General features: G+C 37.7%; 2 protein-coding genes across 3 annotated transcripts in view; one reads left to right on the top strand and one right to left on the bottom strand.

Annotated features, from left to right (window-relative positions):
- Window positions 1-9,403, bottom strand: part of col5a2b (collagen, type V, alpha 2b) — a 28,056-nt gene extending 18,653 nt beyond the window's left edge. The window contains exon 1 of the mRNA XM_055227518.1: window positions 9,174-9,403. Within this exon, the coding sequence (XP_055083493.1) occupies window positions 9,174-9,267 (94 nt within the window). The 5' untranslated portion in view covers window positions 9,268-9,403. The remainder of the gene's footprint in view (window positions 1-9,173) is intronic.
- Window positions 9,404-12,511: 3,108 nt separating this feature from the next.
- On the top strand, window positions 12,512-20,187 carry pjvk (pejvakin). Of its 2 annotated transcripts, XM_055227649.1 has the most exons (6): window positions 12,512-12,740; window positions 13,538-13,733; window positions 15,065-15,206; window positions 16,129-16,246; window positions 18,590-18,733; window positions 19,880-20,187. In XM_055227649.1, exons 1-6 carry the CDS (start codon window positions 12,530-12,532, stop codon window positions 20,179-20,181), a joined length of 1,113 nt encoding a protein of 370 aa, XP_055083624.1. In that variant the 5' UTR covers window positions 12,512-12,529; the 3' UTR covers window positions 20,182-20,187. The 2 variants fall into 2 exon arrangements, with proteins under 2 accessions (XP_055083624.1, XP_055083627.1); XM_055227652.1 differs by lacking the exon at window positions 18,590-18,733.
- Window positions 20,188-20,793: the final 606 nt, after the last annotated feature.

The raw sequence follows: 20,793 nt of genomic DNA, 5'->3' as shown, positions 1-20,793 counted from the left end.
ATATCCTAAGTAAATATAAAATGTTCAGTTAGAACAATTTAATTTTGTATTCAAATTTATTAATAATGCAGCTCCACCTACATTGAAAAAATGTATTAAAGTTTCATTGCATAGTTCCAAACAGATCCTCGACCTTTGTTCAGTCGCCTTTTCATTTCAAACCATTTGACAGTGAAACCACCATCCAGACGGTCTGAAATTGTCTGTAGATTTGAATAATTTTACTAGAAATTTGAAAAAGTACATTTTAGATAATCAAAAGTGTCCACATCAGTCTAGTTAATTTGTAATGTTCTGTATTCACTGTAAAAACCTGCACATAATGATTTTTTTTAAATTAGTATGAACTGCAGGAACATTTTGTTGTATTTTACCGCTGATGTTAATGATGAACTGTTTGTCTTATAATGAACTTTTTGTCTTATAATGCATTTTAATGTGTGTTCACCTCCCCAGAGACTGCAGATGGAAAGTAGCAGTAGCTAAATCTGGTACAAATCATCTCTTCTTTTGTAAGATTAATGAATTTGTACATGGTCCCTGACAAATAAAGTATAAAGAAAGAAATAAAGAAAGTTACTTGATATTTTGGAAAAGAAAGTGAGTCAAACATAAAATATGAACTTGTATTATGTATTTTACTTCTATAGGGTATTAAGTGCCAACACAATCAGCATGTATCCCACTAATGAAACTACTGCATATTGCATCAGGTTTGGGAAGTTGCTGTGTATAGTTTGGTATCATGTTTTTGTACATTGCACAAAATCGTACAGCTAACTGTAAAAAGGCATGTTTTTGATGAGAGAAGCTAAAACAATATTGTGCATAATATCCCCTCTTTAAGGTAAAAGGAAATTTAGGTAATGATATATTCTCATTCACCTGCTTCTGTGTCTCATCAAGATTGTACTGCTTTGCCAGTAATGTTTCACAGTATGGCATTAAACTTATCTATCTTGCACCTATTCTATTAAATGTGTTTTTATTCTCAGGAAACATTCAAAGTGAAATACATGCATTGATGCTGAATTGACCAGTAACTTTGCCTGGAGATGTCACCTGCTTTTCTCCATGGAGATAAATAAGTTTAGTGCCATAATGTGGGACATCCCAATCTTTTCCTTCTGTAGAGCAGTGTCCTCTGTAGACAGTGATTGAGTTTATAGTCATTTCATAGGTCTATAGTTCCTTCTAACTTCACTGCAGCAACAACAGTAGCTCAGTTGGTAGTATGTCCTCTGATCTGAAGGTTGGCAGTTTGAAACCTGCTCTCATCATAAACATCATTGGTTGCGCGGTTAGATCCTCTGACCCACAGGTTGGCAGTGCGATTCCAGATGAATACTGTAGTTGTGTCCTTGGGCAAGATACTTAACCCACCTCGCCCCCAGTGTCTGTGTACACTGGTGTATGAATGTGTGTGTGAATGGGTGGTTCCTTGATGTAAAGCACTCTGAGTTCCTTGAAGCGCTATATAAAAATGTGACAATTTGCCATTTACTAAAACAAAGTGTTTATCAGGTAACACGTCAATATTGTAACATAAGCAAGCTCTTAATGGTATTGCTTTGACAGTGAAAGTAGTCGGAATTAACCTGAAACTAGTCTGGGAAGATCACACAAAGGCTGGTTTAATATATTGTGCCACAACTATGGGTTCTTTCACCATAAGCAGACCCAGCATGTGTTAACAGCATTAACGGTAGGTCAGAAATGTCAGCATGATGTTTAGTAGTAATAAGAGGTGGAAGGTAAAAAAGTACAAGTAGTAAAGTCCTGTACTTAAGTATAATTTTTAGGTATCTGTACTTTATTTAAGTGCATTATATAGTGGATACTTTTTACTTCACTACATTTGAGAGCACGTATCTGTACTTTTCCACTTCACTAAAACAGGATGAAAAGTACTTTTTGTATGATTTGAGGGTTTACGTTTACCATGTTCGTGGTAACCTCCTAACTAAAGTTCAAGTTTTGACTTAGATCAAAAAATAAATAAATACACAAAATTCATAAAACCATTTTACTCTTTACGTACATTTTTAAACAGGTACATTAATATTTTTACTTAGGTAGATTTTTTCTTGTGATACTTTTACTTGAAATATGTTGTCTCTGTATCTGTACATTTACTTAAATAACAAAATTGAGTACTTCATTCTCACTGGTAGTAGCATTACCAAAATGTGTATTTCTACCCCACTATAAGTGCTTCTACCAATCTTTAGCTCCATAGTATAATAATAATAATAGTAATTTATGTTTCAAAGAAGGCTTGGTGACCAACCAGTCCACTTCTTCAAACTGTATCCCTTCTTCTGCTGCATCGTATGACAACTCCAACCAAAAGCCCTTTCCTTCACCAAAACAGATGTCTACTTCTGGAGCGTCAATGGGTAACTCAAACCAATTCATAGCATAATGATCCAAGTAATAATTTAGGTTAACATTTATACTAAATGTTTACTTTTATTTATTTATATGCATAACTGTAATTGTGAATTCTACTAGAATTGTAGACCTGGAAAAACCTTATTGATTCATGAGATACACTACTCTAATGGGGCAAAAGTAGCTCAAACTATAGAAAAGCAGCAAATGAGTAAATAGATAAACAAAATATGATTTATTTAATTGAAATATGAGTAATCAAAAGTAGGTATGTATATCTGAAAACATAATTTAATTAGACAAGACATTTAAATATCTTTACAATTAAAATGATTTCTATTGCAAATCATGTAATAAGCAACCAAGCATAGCAAGGAGTGTTAAATAAATGTTATTATTTAACTCTGAATGGACTACATCATTTTACTTTTTAACCCATTGGAGGGTGTTTACATTTCCATACTCAGTTTTAAGTGAGAGACATTGGCAGATTTTGGTCATTCGCTAATCGCAGCTCTTGTGGACACACACTAACTGAGAAGCAGAACTTTCATGCTCAAAAGCACTTTCTAGGTTAACGCTAAAACACACTTAGTCTGAAACTACAGAACAAGATGGGTAAAAGAAACCGTTTCAAACAATTCAATGCCACGGAATGTAACAACTTCTTTGAACCCCAGCAGTCTCCTAAGACTGTCTACGGTCATGGTCTTACAACCACACAGGAAGATCAAGCTTCTAATGCACAGACACCAAAACCTGTGCCAGTCGAGGTCTGTCCTTCAAGCTCCCAAACTGCTCCTCCTCAGGAGGAGAAGACAGGTGGTCCCAGGTGGCTGGAGATGCCGGAGATCCCAAACGACAATTCAGAAGTGGAAATCCATTTTGGTGAAGTCGACTGGTCAATCTTCAAACTGTATTTAATAAATCCACAGTGAGCAGCACTGATGTTTCCAAGACAAAAACAGAAGTGAGAGCAGGGAGTACTGTCAAACAAAGAAAAGAAAAGCGTAAACCAACTGAGACAGGTGAGCACAATCAGTTGGAATTACCCTATGACGCTCCAGAGGTGGACATCTATTTTGGTGAAATTGAGAAATCAATATTCAAGACATGTTCAGCTGACAAAACAAAGAGTGAAGAAACCCCAAAGGACATCAAGGAAGATCTTCAAGTTAAGGTGCCTCCATTAACACTGTCATTGGAGTTGCCTTATGAAACTCCAGAAGTTGAAATCTTCTTTGGAGAAGTTGACTGGTCCACCATCAAGCCTACGTTGAACACATCTCCATCTGGCAACACAAATGAGACCCCGACAGAAGTGAGGCGAGAGAGGAGGAAGAAACAAGGAGGTCGTAAGCGCAGAGCAACTAAGGCAGGAGAAAATTTGAGGTTGGAGTTGCCGTGCGACGCTGCAGAAGTAGACATCCAGTTTGGAGAAGTGGACATCATGCATTCTTTGAGGAGTATTTCAATGAAAAATTCTGATAGTGGCAGGATCCCATCTGAAGCCAAAATCCATGAGCCAAACAATGTTCAGGTGCCACAGAAGCTGAGTCAATGTTCAACTAATGGAATTCAACTCAAATGGAAGAACCGTCCAGTCAACAAAAGGACAGACCGCTTCTGGTTTGAAATGCCTGATGATGAGTCCGATGAGGAAATCTACTTTAGTCAACTCTGCAAGCACTAAATCTCTCCAACTCAACAGAACCTTCTCAACAAGCATCTCAAAATAATAAAAAAAATACAGTATTAAGTGATTTTTGTCTTGGATTTTTATTTTTTTTTGTTGCTTGCCTCATGACGATGTTGTGCCTTTATAATCTTGCATTTATTCAATTACAGGTATTTTTATAATAAAATAAATAAATAAATAAAAACAAAAAACTTGTGGTGTCTTGTCACCATGGAGATAGATAAGTTGTACATTCCAGACAAAACAGTAACATCTCTACCAGAACACTTAGTACACCTAAAAGGGGAAAGAACACATCCATAAATTTCACTGTTTTTCTGTGTATAAATGAATTTATAGCCCGAATCTGTAGCAGTGCCTTGTCCACCTGCTTCAGTGTGTGTGAGCGAATGAGCAAATGCTAAGTGGTGATTACGTGGGGGCCCCTCCTGTGCACTGAGGCCCCAGTTCAAAAGCGGAGTTATTTCAGGGAAAACCACACTCGGGATTATAGGTTCTGCTGCAGTGAGGTTAGTCTGTGGTGGTTTGTATGGAAGAACCACACCCGCGAGACAGCTAGCTACATGCTAACACAGCTAACAATCTTACATTCAGACTTAAGTGGAAAGTATTCCTCAGTAAAATAAAATAAACATGTAGAATTATGATGACAGGGTAGCAAGAGGTACATTTTTAGCATATTAAAGGTGCACTATGTTGTTGGGGCTTGTCTACAGAGAGAATTGTGTTGCTTTACCTGAAATGCTCTAGAATATGGCTTTAAACGATCTATCATCACCACGGAAACAAGCTGGTGATTACTCTACAAGGTCAAGCTCACTTTTTTGGCAATAAATCATTAAGTTGCTACGTTATGTATCATGTGATGTTGATACATTTAATGCCATAGAGTGAAACATTCCAGGATAACATTCCAAACTCCTTCATGGAGACAAACAGGTCACAGATCCCCAGTCAGAAAAGTTACATATTACTCCTTTAAGCAATATATACTATATTAATCAAACTAGGAGGCTAAAATTAAGTTATTTAATGTAATAAAAACTGTATTGTTAGAACTGATATTTATTATTTCTTTTACCACTGTAATTCTGTAGCCGCAGATGTCCCAAGGAAGGTTCCAACCACTGACAAAAACATATTCCCAACAATAAACGTACACCCAAGTCATGGATTCACACAACATCACATTACCAACAAGTAAGATCATAACTAAACCAGGACTAAAAATATGAATCTAAATATTGAACAGACCACCAGGTAAGTCAGTATACACAACAATTGGTTCATATTTTTTATAGAATTAGTAATATTAGCATAAAAAGGTCCATTGTAGTCCAATATTTAAAAGGCAGTGAGAATCTGGAGGCTTACTAATGTATTAATATTGCAAGATACTCCTGACTTGACCACAATTTTCAAACACAAATTTAATGTGATTCTGGCTAGTATATGATAATATGAATTTCCAGTGTCTATGGTGCATTTTTTCTCCCACACACAGGAGAAGTTTTCACATTCCTCTTAATGAATGACCACAGTAAAAGCAGCTTGACTCGGCCCAGTGCCAAAAACAACAGCTACGCACCTACACATGCTTCTATTATTTAGTGTGATGTAAGAAGCAGATATACAATACCAGCTAGTTCAACTACCTATGCCTCTGTACTATCACTTTCTGTTTAGCAAATGTTACTTGCAGAGTACCTTGTTTAGCATTAGCATCTGTAGTGTCAAAAAGTTAAACTGATACAATTTCAATTTGATCACATTTCATGAAAACTTAGTATGTTTCTATTACTTTGAAGAGGTAACTAAAATCATCGGCTTCTTCTGGACATTCACACTTTGTTGTGGTTGTATTTCTTTGAGCGTGGAACTGCATTCAAGAGAAAACTGAAAATGAGATTAAGATTTGATTTTTGACACCATATCGTCCACTTCAATACAAATTCATATACAAATCTGTGAAAACTACAAACGCTAAATAATGCATCTATAGGGTAAAAGAGTTTTATAAGAGCATTATAATTAAGAAACAACCACACCACGTATAGTTTTCTTTTCCAGACAAACAAGATTCCATGAGTTTGCTAGTAATGAAGCTAAGGTGCAATCACACTTTTAAACACACCTGTTAGAACTGGGACTAAGCAAAGACTAAACCAGGTCTGGAAATGGACCAAACCAAATCGTCATCAATAATGAACCAGGACAAGGACTAAACTGGGACTAAAGCAGGACTGGAACCACACTAAACCAAGTCTACATCAGTTTTAAACCAGGACAAGGACTAAACCAAGTTTAAAGCAGGACTGGAACTGGACCAAACCAAGTCTACATCAGTACTAAACCATGACAAGGACTAAACTGGGTCTAAACCAGCACTTTAACTGGACCAAACCAAGTCTACATCAGAACTAAGAGGTAAGATAAGATATGCCTTTATTAGTCCCACAGTGGGGAAATTCCAGTATTGCACTGCACAGTTAAAGAACAGAAGGAAAATGGTACATGCAATAAAACATGATAAGAGATAAATAGCTTAAAATAATAAAAAAAATACTTAAAAAATAAACTAAAAATAGACTCTAATGTAACATCTCTGTAAAGTGACTTGAGTATTGCACATAGGTGTGGTTGAATGACACATGTTCAGTGTTCAGTGTTCATTGTACAGTCTGACAGCAGCATCAGTCTGTCACTGAAGCTGCTCTCCAGGACAGACAGAGCGTCCTGCAGGGGGTGAGACTCATGGCCCAGCATAGAAATGACCTTAGCTAGGACCCTCCTGTCTCCCACCTCCTGCACTGAGTCCAGAGAACAGCCCAGGATGGAGCTGGACTTCTTGATGGCCTTGTCCAGCTTCTTCCTCTCCCTCTCTGTGATGCTGCTGTTCCAACAGACCACACCGTACAGGATGGCTGATGCCACCACAGAGTCATAGAAGGTAGACCAGGACAAGGACTAAACTGGGTCTAAACCAAGACTGTAACTGGACCAAACCAAGTGAACATCATTACTAAACCAGGACAAAGGACTAAACTGGGTCTAAACCAGGACTGGAACTGGACCAAACCAAGTCAACATCATTACTAAACCAGGACAAAGGACTAAACTGGGTCTAAACCAGCACTTTAACTGGACCAAACCAAGTCAACATCATTACTAAACCAGGACAAGGACTAAACCAAGTCTAAAGCAGGACTGAAACTGGACCAAACCAAGTCTACATCAGTACTACACCAGGACAAGGACTAAGCCAGGTCTAGACCAAGACTGGAACTGGACCAAACCAAGTCAACATCAGCACCTATCTCGCAATCCGATAAGGTGCCCAGACTTTGACTTATACCAGGAATCTAAAAGCCTTTTCCAGTTCCCCACGCAACATATTATGCATCCATGTAATTTAAAAACAATCCTATCCAAAATGTCCTCTGCACTGAACCACCCTATATGGTGACATTCTAGTCCCCAGCCTGTGCTCCTGTCTCTGGGTGTGTCCTGTCTACCCTGGCCAGTTCTCTGACCATAATGACTGGCCTACTTTTGTCCATCCCATCCTCTCTGACCACATCATTATAACTATGGCTAAGCTAACCCCTCATTCACTACTGAAATAACTCATATACGCTCCAGGAGATCAGCTATATAAAACTGAACACACTCATTGGGAATAGTTATTTTCGAACAGATGAGATGAGCCACTTTGGTGTTGGATTTGGTGCTTTTTGCTAACTTAAATGTACCTAATGTTGATTTAATAGAAGTAAAAATAATGTTTGATGATAACATGTGGTGAGGCTAGGGTGTGAACCTAACCACAAAGTCAGTGTGGTCCAGTTTTAAGAATGACGACAGAGGAATAATGTTAGGATGGTAAAAAAAGGAAATGGCAGCTTTTGAGGCATAAAGCAATCCTCAAGGAAAAAGACACTTCTCTAAAAATATACCAATTAGAATTCAAAAGTATGGTAGTTTGTAATGAACATTAATATGTCTTTCATTACCTCACTTAAAATGCTTCTACTTGACTTGAGGTTGTTAGAATTAGAATATAGTTGAATTCAGTTTGATTTATTTGTGTGCAGCCAAACATCAGAACAGCAGTGGACTCGAAGGGCCCCAGAGATTGTTATATGTTATATTGAAACATTCATTATAGTCAATGAAACACAAGCAGGCTGACCAACACTCCCTGGCATTTAATGTTATCTGCATATTTGTTTTTGTTGCACTTTGGTCAGCTGAAGTTGTTGTAAATGTGTTATATAAGTAGACTTTAAGTGAATCGGACAGTCACAGGAAACAAGCAAATGGATCACTGTCACTGGCCATCCCTTGGACAGAGGGTCCTGGGACAAAAAAAAACAAATCTGTGTGGAAAAATCTTTGCTATGTATATGGGGACCAGTGCAATGCATATTCAGAGAAAAAGGTGTCTGCTTTATTTATTTAGAAATGTATTCAAACTCATATAAATTAATTTCCATACTGTGCTATCCCTTCACTTTTCTATTGCCATCTCCAATAAAATTAAGCTATGGTGTACTATAAATAAATAAACTCCAGTAAATAGTTAGAATGGAAACAGGACTGGGATGCATTTGATTTATGCCAACAAAAAATGCTTCTACAGTAATATCAGTTGTAAATGTCCATATAACTGGGAAATGGCCAGGTGCAGTACATGGCACTGTTCCACAAACACTGGGCCTTCAGGGCAGTGTGCAAACGCTCTATAGTCTGACTGTATTTGATGCATGGGTTATTGCAGATATTAGTAACACCTGAGCAAATATATTACAAGGTTTATGAACCAAGACTCAACAAGTTCTAAACTAGGACTAAAACAGGACAGGACTAAGAGACTAGGCCTCCAAAAGTACTAAACCAGGTCTATAGTTAAAACAGGACTTTTTATTTTGTTTCAGGAAAACAACAAAACTGTTCTGAACTAGGACTGAACCAGAATATAACCAGGTCCAAACCAGGATTTAACCAACAAGACTTTTGAATAAAACCACTTCCAAATACATTTGCAGGTAATGTGAAAAGCATACTCTCCATCACTCACCAGTTCTGGCATCTTGTTGACATACAACAGCAACAACCTGCACCAGCGCTACCACCAGACACAGGGTACTCCTAAAGCGTCCCCCGGGGGCCATGTCTGCCCCTCACTAGATCCAAGTCAGAAGACCCTCTCCAAATCCTGCATCCAGACCCTGAAAATCCCAGTCTCCCCGAGAGGAACTGCCCTAAACCTGGTGCTCAATGCAAACTGGCGCACGCACAGCTCTCCTCTCCCTCTCTCCTCCTACTATTTTTTTTTTCCTTTTTCATGTTTTAGACTCAGCCTCCTCTCTGCTCCAAAATGATGTTAATTAAAGACTAGGTAGCGTTTGGAAAGACATGAAATTGAGGGAGCTTAGAAAACGTTTTTGTTGGATCAGAAGTAAAAGTGGTTTAAGCTGGTATCTTAAATTAGCTAACAACCAGGTTTGGCAAAGTTGGAGGTAAAAATTAAGGAAACATCAAGAGGGATTCCAATTTTAGTAACTGAAAATGGCTCCCGAGAGGAATGAGAGGCTGAACGTGCATTCCATCTGGCTTGTTCTAGTTTTTAATAAAAGACTAGCACAATGTTAGTTTAACATTTGTAACTGTAGAACAAAAGCTACTTAGGTGTTCTATAAATGTTCACTAGATGGCACTGTGAGAGGATGATGGAAGGATAAAGTTCCAATCTGCTTAGTCAAGACGTATTCATTTATAACAAGAAAGTATGCAAATTTTTGGCTCAGATCAGGTAAATATAAATAAAAGTCACAGAATAATCATCAAACTTTGGACATTCTGTCTGTAAACTGAGATGTCTAAATGGTAAATGGTCATAATTTTATATAGTTCTTTTCCACCTTCAAGGCACTCAAAGCACTTTACATCAAGGAATCACTCACCCATTTATATACACATCCATATACCAGTGTACGCAGACACTGGGGGCGAGGTGGGTTAAGTGTCTTGCTAAAGGACACAATGAAAGCATGTATCTGTGGGAGCTGGAATCGCACCGCCAACCTGTGGGTTAGTGGATCTGACAGCTGACTCATCTACTATCCAACAAGTCTGCTACTATCTGAACAGATTATAGTAGCATGTTGTTTCCTTTAGAAATAATAAAAATAAGTACTAAAAAGGAAAATTAAAACAGCATCAAAGGCACCAAAAAAACAACAAACAAAGGTATATTTCAAGGACATGCAAAACTGGATACGTTGATGCCACTAATGCACTTTAATAATCTGGTGATAAACATTTATAATCACACCTGTGCCAGGTTTTAAATGTATACATTTTTTGTTTTTGTGTATTATTTTGTATTTAAGCAGGGAACTCATGAAGAAGAGACTCTGGTACTCTCACTGAGCTCTCCCTGTATAAATAAAGATAAATTAAATGTATCGCTTCATTGCAAAGGCAGCCCTAAACATGTTAAATGAGAATATACAAGCTTTACTTCTTCCTTTAGTCCATTAAAAATACAAATGTTTCATAGGTGTGCTTTAAATTCTGCAGACAGGTATTTTTCACAGCCCGTAACATCCAACCAATTCCCCTCCATTTGCATTTCCACACTGCCTTCCAACTGCTCGTGCTAAACCCAAACATGATTTTGTGCGCTGTCTGAATCTGCTGACCTACATCACTCTACCGGCTCTGAATACTTTACAACCTGCATGTTACATCCTCTGCTGATGCCTTTTCCAGGTGCACACGCTGCCAGCTCCCATGGGTGCTCCCTCCGCCTCCCATCCTCCAAACCTGCAAACAACAAATAATACAGGTTAGTACTTCCGACATTTATTCACTCTACTTCCAACTCTGAACATAAAAATAATATAATCTTAGCAATTAGCGTTTTTGAATAAGCGCCAATGCTAGGTTTCTTTCCAAACACCCGCCAAACTATCATGCTGGGAGTGCATTTAATCTAGGTGCTGAAACACATTGGATTTCCATTAAGAAGTCATAACATTGTATTTCCACCGGGGATGCCACTAAAAAGAGGACAAGAAGGGATGCTAAGTAATAAGGAGTCCAAAAAGGAAGTCGGAGAGGTCAAAGGTCAAGAGCGTCACTATGGAGGAGTAGAGTAAATAGTCAAAGTGAGAGATCACTCATGTTCAACCCATATGTGGTAGGAATTTGTGCATGTAAATTAGCTAGCAAAATATGTGTGATTGTTTTTCTTGGAAGACTGGTAAATGCTATCTGCTAAAAAGTATAGTGCATGTTTCCAGTTTTCCAACATATCAAGCAGCAGATTTATACTAACTTGTTTTTATAGTTGAAAAAAGGTAAAGTGACATCTTGGAACCCCACATGTATGAGGATTTTTAAAAAAATAACTGCAAGTAAGTACGGGGAAGTGGGCGGGGATAGGGGGTAGGTGAAAACAGGAATTTTCTGAGCACTCAGGCCTCAGATGCAGAAGAACACAGGATTACTCAAACATGCATGAATTAATCGAAATCCAACTTTGAGTAAGCTGAGGGAGCATTGTTGTAACATTAAAGGACCCATATTACGCTATTTTCTGATCTATGCAGTATATGCTGTTTTCCTCATCAAAAAGATAAATGGAGTTGTGTTTTCATCTATCTGTTAGCAACACACTACTAATAGCGATGCCATATAGTCCTCAAGTCCTCACCGTATTCAAGTATTCAGCGTTGTACTGGACTATTGCCTGGTTACAGAATATACAACTTACATGTGTAGAAGCAAATTACACTAAAAATAAATTAAAATTGTTTTGTATTTAATTAATTTTCAAATTCTGGATCCTTTCTTTTGTTCTTTTTTAGTCATTTTCTTTCTTCTGTTATTCTTTTATTCTTTTTTCTACCTTGTTTTGAAAGAGGATGTGAGAGATGAGGGCAAAGATCTTTCAGATAGTAATGCATGTGTATGAACCTACATTTTGACTGCTGACTATGTGAAATAAAAAGATACTTAAACTTAAAAAATAAATAAAAAACGGATTAAATAAAAACTCCTAATTTGACCTAATACTGACCTCTGCCCCTAGTGCTGAGTTCAAGCAGGTTCAACCAACTCATATGCCAGAACAGAAGAAAAACTCTGTAAAGAAAAGGATACTATAGATAATTTTAACTTTATACACATAATTTGGAAACTAAAACCTAGAACAGACAGCAGACAAAAAGGTCGTCATGGTCATCATCGCCACGTGAACGGAAGTCGTCCAAACACTGTCCCATCAGCCTAACCACCTCTGTACCATATCCCCTTTCACCCTTTAATAATTCACCTGATCACCGGTCGGAAAGAACACTCCGGCACCTGCCCACTCCACTCGTCATGGCTCCTCTCTGATATTTGGAGACTCATATTTGGGCTAGAATGTTTGCGGCAGCCACCAAGAACTTTGTGAAGCAGGTGGGAGACACGGGGAAGCTGATCCCTGTGCCCAGTCTAAGCGAGGCCGACCGATACCAGCCCCTCAGCCTGGTCAACCGCAAGAGGAGGCGCCGCTTCTTTAAGAAATACAAGTTCTCCTCTACTCCGTTCTCCCTCAAAGACATCCTGGTAGGGGAGAAGGAGATCACAGCAGGTATGGAATAATTAGGATTTTAACTTTTCTGATGTCAGTTATTGGTGATATTGCTTTATCTGGAATATTTCACAGTATAGCATTAAAAGTTGCTATTTATTTAACTGCAAGTGATGATGATGCTATAAAAATGCATTGAAAAACAGGCTCTCCTCAGATCTGACCTGTAACTTGGCTGAGTGGGATTTCCTGCTTGTCTCCATGGAGATAGAGAGTTAATGCTATACTGTGAAACACTCCCAGCATCAACATCTTTATGAGACCAGCAGGCGACGGACCTTCTACCTGAAAAGTTATATAGTGCATTTTTTTATTTATTTAAATTTTAATCTCTCAAATTGTTTCTCTTATCTGGATGTAAGATTAAAAACATGAAAAACTTTGAAAGGAAGAAACAGTAAATAATTTTGAACAGTTTACAGTTACACAAACTCAGTAGTAAACTTGAACTGGAACAGGACTAAACCAGGACTAGAACAAGACCAATCCACGTCTCAGGTCATAAGGACAGAAACAGGATCAAACTTGAATAATATCCATGGTTTTCAAAATGATGAGAAATTGGCGATTAAAATGAAATATATTTTTTGAATGAGAAAAAGTGCTCCAAATTACCATAGACAGTATTTGGTATTTTTTTCACTAGACTGGCCACATTTGAACTAAACTCATTGTGAATCACTGACCTCCCAAATCTTGGCCAATGATTTTTAATGCAATAAAAAAAACATGGTAACCCAATAAAGATTTCTAGTACAAAGAATATTACATTAGTTTGCTGTGTTGGGTCATTCCAGGCGTGTCTTCATACCAGCTGCTGAACTATGAGGACAAGTCGGACGTGGCTCTGAACGGTCGCCTTGGTAACCATGTCATCAACGACGTGGGCTTCAACATCAGCGGCTCTGACTCGGTGGCCGTCAAAGCATCCTTCGGGATCGTGACCAAACATGAGCTGGACGTGCCCACGCTACTGCGAGAGCTCAATTCTAGGTACAAATACTACTAGTAATACTACTACTACAGAAAGACAAATGGACTCATGTGAAAAGTAAAAGAGAATTGCACTACTACTACTACAACTACTACATTGAAAACAACTACTAAAACAGAAACTACTACTACAGCTTGAACACCTACAAAACAGCATCTACTACTACTTCTAATACAACTACTACTATACTATAGCTAATACTACTACAACTACTACTTCGAAAACAACAACAACTACTAAAATAAAAACTATTACTACTACAACTTGAACAAAAACTAATACAACTTCTTACAAAACAACAACTACTACTACTACTACTTCTGCTACTTCGAAAACAACAACTACTAAAATAAAAACTACTATTACTATAACTTGAACAAAGAATATTACAACTACTTCAAAACAACAACAATATATACTACTACTTCTACAACTACTATACTACATCTACTACTACAACTACTACTTCTACTACAACTTCTACTATGACTACATTTATTACAACAACTACTACAACTAATACTTCAGGAACTACTACTACAACTACAACTACAACTAGATCTCCACTCCAGGTAACAGCTGCTGTGTGTCCTTCTCGTATTCACACCATTACTGTAGAAGAGCCACTCACATAATTAGCACAAGTACAAGACATGGGACATGACTTATTCATTAAAAAAGATTGGGTTATACTTTTGGATGAATGACATTTCATAGAAGAAATATCAGATATGGAAATTGTGCTGGGTTTCAAATTCATGCACAAAATAAAAGAGGAGAAGCGTCAGATTTGTTTAGGAAGATATATTTTTGGAGTAATTATAAGAAAATTGAAGGCAGCTTTCGTAAATAGGTTTTCGCAACGTAGAACTGAAGAAGCGGCTTGAATGAGCAGCGAAACATCTTCACTCCTACAACTTTTTGTCAAGTTGACAGATTTAAATTTTTCTTTTACGTACTATAGATCATATAATTGACGTCTTCACTATAAAAAAAAAAATCACAATTTACACAGGATTTCTATAGAACCCAAGTCAAAAAGTTGACCTCTGACGATTAATCACATGGGGAATATGAGAAGAGGCGTTCCCTGTACTATGAATAAATGATCAATCAAGCTGGTCTACACAGGCCTGCTGCTGTATAATGGGACAGGAGGTGGAGTCTGCTATGTTTACCTGGGCTGGGGTCAGAATTTACTCTAAGGAGGACAAAAAGACAATTAGATTTCTTTAGATAAAAACAAATCAAGCTGCAGTGTACCACCAGAGCAACTTATGTACCACAGTTTGAGAAACAGTAATAGATATTTGTGTGTATGTGTCTATAGGAAGGTGGACCTGGATCACTGCCTCGTGCGACAGTCCCGGGACAGTGGGCGCAGCGTCATGTGTGTGGTGGTGGAGAGCATCAGGACCACCAGGCAGTGTTCTCTGACCGTCCACGCAGGGGTCAGAGGCACCACCATGAGGGTAAGACACTATAATTCAGCCTAATACTGGGACAACCTGCTTTCTGCACGACTGTTTGACTGTATGTTGGTCTCAATGGTCAGAAAGAGGTGCAGACTGGAAACATGTCTCTGTCAGTCTTTCCCCGGCAGCTGTGGCTTCAAAAGAGGGGAGAAAGAGGTCACAGTTATAACACAACAGGTCCCTCTAAGCAATTTCAATTAGGTCTGTGCAATTAATCTAATCTATAATTATGATTTCAGTTATTACTCTAGTTTACATAATGATTTTCCACCTCCAAAGCACTAAAAACGTTCATACACCAGTATAGACAAACACTGGGGACAAGGTGGCTTAAATGTCTTGCTGGAATCGCACCGCCAACCTGTAAGTCAGTGAATTTGAATGCTTCAGAATGAAACGTTTTACTTTTCTAATCTACATTGACTTATAAGCAAAACTACTAATAAAATATGTCTATACTTGTCTATGTTCAGTATACAAGAAATTGTTTGAAATTATTGTGATTTCCAGTGTGAACCAAAAAACTGTGATTAAAATTTTTGCAATTTTAAATTGCACACTTTAGGGCTGCAAGATTCATCATGATCGGATCAAAATCGCAAAAGCCGCAATTTCCTTCCATACCATAATCTCCTTCCGTACCATAATTTCCCTCTGTGCCATAATTTCCTTCGCAAACAGCAAAATCTCCTCTCCTTCTGCATAAAAACTGCTGACCCTGTAGTTTAAATCTGTACAAACATGTTCTTAAATGTGTTTTTTGTATTAGTTGCCAGTTCATAGTTCATTTGTGTCAATTCTTTTGAGTTTAAAATGTGAATCATGTTATTAAATCTAATATAAATTGTAATTAGATTTTTTTTTTTACAAACCGTTCAGCCCTAATACAATCCAATCTGTATAATATTTGTTTCTGTAGTTCCAGATCGATGATGGCCGGAACCCCAAAGGCCGAGACAAGGCCATAGTGATCCCCGCACACACCACCATCGCCTTCAGTGTGTGTGAGCTGTTTGTGAGGCTGGACGGACGGCTGGGTGAGTGCTCTGTGACACTCACCTCCAAAACTCCTCTGTTCTGTCTGTACTCACCCAAAAAGAAACAGAGACGGCTCAAATACACCCAGGAGTAATGTATACAGAGAGTAATTATACAAAGAGAATGTCAGTACTAATGCAACTACTACAAATAGTACAAAATCAACTACTACTACTACTACTATTACTACTAAAACAACTACTATAACTAAAACTACACCTGCTATTACAACTATTACAACAACCACTACAACTGTGACTACGACTACCACTACTACTACTACTACTACTACTACTACTACTACTACTACTACTACTACTACTACTACTACTACTATTACTACAACAACTACTAGATCACCACTTCAGCTGCTGTGTCCCCATCTCAAAACTCCTCTGCTCTGTCTACAACTATACTACAACTACTTCAACAAAAACAACAAAAGCTACTACTACTACTACTATAACTAAAACAACTAGACCTACTATTACAACTACTACTACTGCAACAACAACTACAACTATTAAAACAACTATAACTAAAACAACTAGACCTACTATTACTATTGCAACTCCAACTGTTACAATAACTACTACAACAACAACAACTACTACTACAACAACAACAACCCCTACTACTATTACTACTACAACAACTACAACTACTGCTACTAATTTTAATTACTACTAAAATTACTCTCCTCTATAGCTGCTGTGTGCCCTTCTCAAAACTGAGCTGCTCTGTCTGCACACATCCAATAAATCACAGAGACACCCTGCAGCTCAACTGCACTAACCTGAGGAGTAATTACAGTGTTTGGAGAAAATGTTGGGTTGGAGTTTCTTAGATATAGAAGTATGTCTGTAGTGACTGAGGTGATATTGACCTAAGGGGCTGTCTGCAGACGAGCGTTCAGATGTGTCTGTCAAACTACGGCAGAGGAATTGTTTTACGCTCAATTTGAAATAACAACAAGACAGTGTTGTTGGTGCTATCAATACTACAATTTGGAGTAATATTTGCTTTCATGTCACTCTCTAACCTCAAGACTTCATAGTATGTTACTGTTACTTCACTCAAGAAGCTTATTTTTACTGAAGTACATCTTATAGCTGCTTGCCTGGGATCGAGAATACACACTTCTTCAATACTTTACAAAGATGCAAGTCTGATCTGGTGAATGTCCCCGTTTTAAAATGTGTGATTGACGGATGGATTAGCGAATCACACACATGGTCAATCCATATTGGAAAAAACTACTACACTGCACTAAACTTTGTAAACTCTGTTAACCTGAGGTGAGATAAATTAGATTTTATTTGTAAATTGTAGGTGACCAATGAGCTCCTTCATTTCACATGAGTCACTGACAAACGGATCTGATTGCATGATCTCATTTGACTGGCTTGAGGCGCAACGGAGGACATGAGGACCAGATTGATATCAATCTGGATGAAAAACACAGAGATAACACTCTGGATTTACAAGGCAATATAATTGGTACATATTACATGTATGCTCTATCACTATATTTAGAAATGTTTTAGAGCTGCACCGATACCAGCAGTGCTGCGAAGTAACTGAATACATGTGATGAAATACATATTCAGAATACTAATTTTGAGTAACAGTATTCTGGTACAGTTACTGTTTCATTTGGTGGTGCTCAGACTACACCACCAATAAATACAGTTAAAATACAGTTACTATTTTAAAATCCAAAGAATACATTGCACTACTTAAACACACAATTTAGGCTTCAAAAAGCACCGAATTAGTGAGAGAAATAGAAAACATTGTCCTGACATGTGATGCCTCGTTATAAAGCTCAGAACCTACAGATACAGCATTGGCTTGTTGTTCTAAAATGACTGTAAAAGGTGTACAAATTATATTATTAGCATATAATATGAGATTAACAGCTTTGATAAAGTTTTGATAGCATGTTGATATCGGGTATATCGGGTAGCAACAGTAGCTCAGTTGGTATAGTGTTTATCCACTGATCCGAAGATTAGCGGTTTGAATCCCACTCTCAGCATAAACAACATTGGTTGAGCGGTCAGATACACTGACCCACAGGTTGGTGGTGTGATTCAAGCTTCCACAGATGAATGCTGTTGTTGTGTCCTTGGGTAAAACACTTAACCCACCTCGCACCCAGTGTCTGCGTACACTGGTGTATGAATGTGTGTGTGAATGGGTGAGTGTTTTTTGTATGTAGTGACATTTACCTTTTCCCTTAATAGTTATCTTTGTGAAAATTAACTTGTGGTACTTTTACTTTTTTCTTACTTATTTCACTTATAAATATTAATGTATTTTACCGTATATGTGTGCAGATATCTGTGTGGCTCTGGACTCTCAGGGCGGGTTTGAGCGGGAGCAGATCAGAGAACAGCTCGGAGGCTTCATCGGACGCTTCTCCTTTGGTCGACTGAGGCGTTTCCTATCCGGAATCATCTACGGCAACCCGTTCAGAGCAGGTACAGGGGCCCTCCACATCACTGCAGTATTCACAGAAAATATTCAAACCTGTAGAAGTATAGAAGTTGGACATTGGTGGTCAGAAAGTAGCCACAACTACAAAATAGTTGTGGCTACTAGTTCATATTATTATGGACATTATCTGGGGTGCAACTGTAGTCTATTATACACACTGTAAGTAGCCTGCGTTGAAGAAGGCTGGATGATATGGTAACGTTTTTATTAATCAACCACAATTTTTGATTCAATATATTTTAGTTTCTTAGTAAAAATTGATCTTGTTTTTCATGATCATTAAAGTTTTTCCAAAGTCTAAACTCTGCTCTGGATAAAAAAAAAAAAACAATGTCATTATAACCATTGACTTCCATTTCAAATCTGCAGAGCTGATAGACCCTTCTTCCATTTCACCTTAACATGGCAGCATATTTTCATATTTTTTGTTGTTGCTTTTATGAAAAGGTGCAAGTAAGTACTGGGAAATGGACAAAGATAGGGGGTAGATGAAAACTGGGATTTTCTGAAAACTCAAGTCTAAATATATATATTTAATTATTCAGACATGTATGAATTTATCAAAATACAACTCTGAGTTAAGTTAATGATGAGGGGAGATTGTTATAACATGGTTAAAAGTTCAGAGAAGTTGATTTTTTATAATATGCCATGTAAGAATGTTGTTACCTCCTCAAAAACATACCTGTAGTTGTGTTTTGTTTCATTCACACCTGTTTGTGTAACCCTTTATCAATAGCCTGTCTACATCTTCAAAGCCCAAAATGTTCTGTTCCACCTTGTCATGTCATGATGCGGTAGTTTTCAAGGTAACCGTTACCTGAAACTTATAGTTCAGTAGAGATAGGCAATTCCAAGGCTGAAATCATCCTGATGATTCTAGTGAAGGTGGATGGAGGTTAATATACACTGTAGCACTTCCTATATTAACACATGGCATCACAAGGTGGAACAGAGTGTTTTCTGCTTGAGGAAAGAACTTAGCCTAAATTTGCAGAGTTTGTGCATTAAACATGTGTCACTGAAACAAAACAAAACTCTAGCTATGTTATTGATGAGAAAACAACATTATAACATACAGTAGATCAGAAATAATATAATATAGGCCCCTTCTTTACTTTTTCCTTCAGATGAGAGAACATTCGAGGAATTGACTTACTCAGACACCTACGACATGGAGATGGTGCCAGACTACTATGAGAAGGCTGCCAGTATGACGGACATCTCCACAGCTTACCTCCGGGAGAGCAGCCACACCAGGGTGAACCTCCTGAAACACAACATCCCCAAAGGGCCGTGTGCACAGTGCGGGATGGGACAGCAGAAGAGGGAGACGGTCTATGGGTGCCTGGAGTGCACACACGGAGGCCAGAAGTACGTCCGGCTACATGTGGTGCACTGCTTTGACCTCTGGCACAAGCTGCTGAGGTGAAGAAAGGGAGAGGTTAACAGACTGTTACTTTTGTGCAAGATGCTACAAATCAAACAAAAGAACATATGTTTAATAAGAGGTTTTGTTTGAATGTGTCATTGTGGAATATAGGCTTAATAATAAAATGGAATATAGGCTTTGGAATGTATTAGCACTGACTGGAAATACTGCATGAGCACCCTAATGATTAAAATATTTAATCATTAGAGTGCTTATGTCGCCTCAATCATGTTTTCACAATTACATTTTTTCTAAATAAAACACAACTCTAATGTACAAGAACCTAACTTAAACAACACCAAAAAAAAAAAAAAAAAAAAAAAAAAAAATGACTTTAAGCATTTAGCATAAGAATGCTAGTAGCTAGCCTAAAAATAGAAGTAACACTTGTGCTAGCTGGAAACTAGAATTTAGCAATGTTGCAAAAATACCGTTTAAGAACCTAAAATTACATGTATTTTTAATGGTAAGACTATTTGACTTTACTTTACTAAACTTACTAAATATAGCACTATAGAACATGTTTTAATCAACTCTCCAGAAGAGCACAGTTTATTACTTATCTTCATGAGGGAAAGAACAGCAGTAACCTTCAAAATAAAAGCCTGAGAA

This window comes from Periophthalmus magnuspinnatus, chromosome 2, assembly GCF_009829125.3.
Source record: "Periophthalmus magnuspinnatus isolate fPerMag1 chromosome 2, fPerMag1.2.pri, whole genome shotgun sequence".
Taxonomy (NCBI): Eukaryota; Metazoa; Chordata; class Actinopteri; order Gobiiformes; family Gobiidae; genus Periophthalmus; species Periophthalmus magnuspinnatus.
Note: the sequence above shows the minus strand (reverse complement) of the source record. Positions and strands in the feature narration are given on the sequence as shown.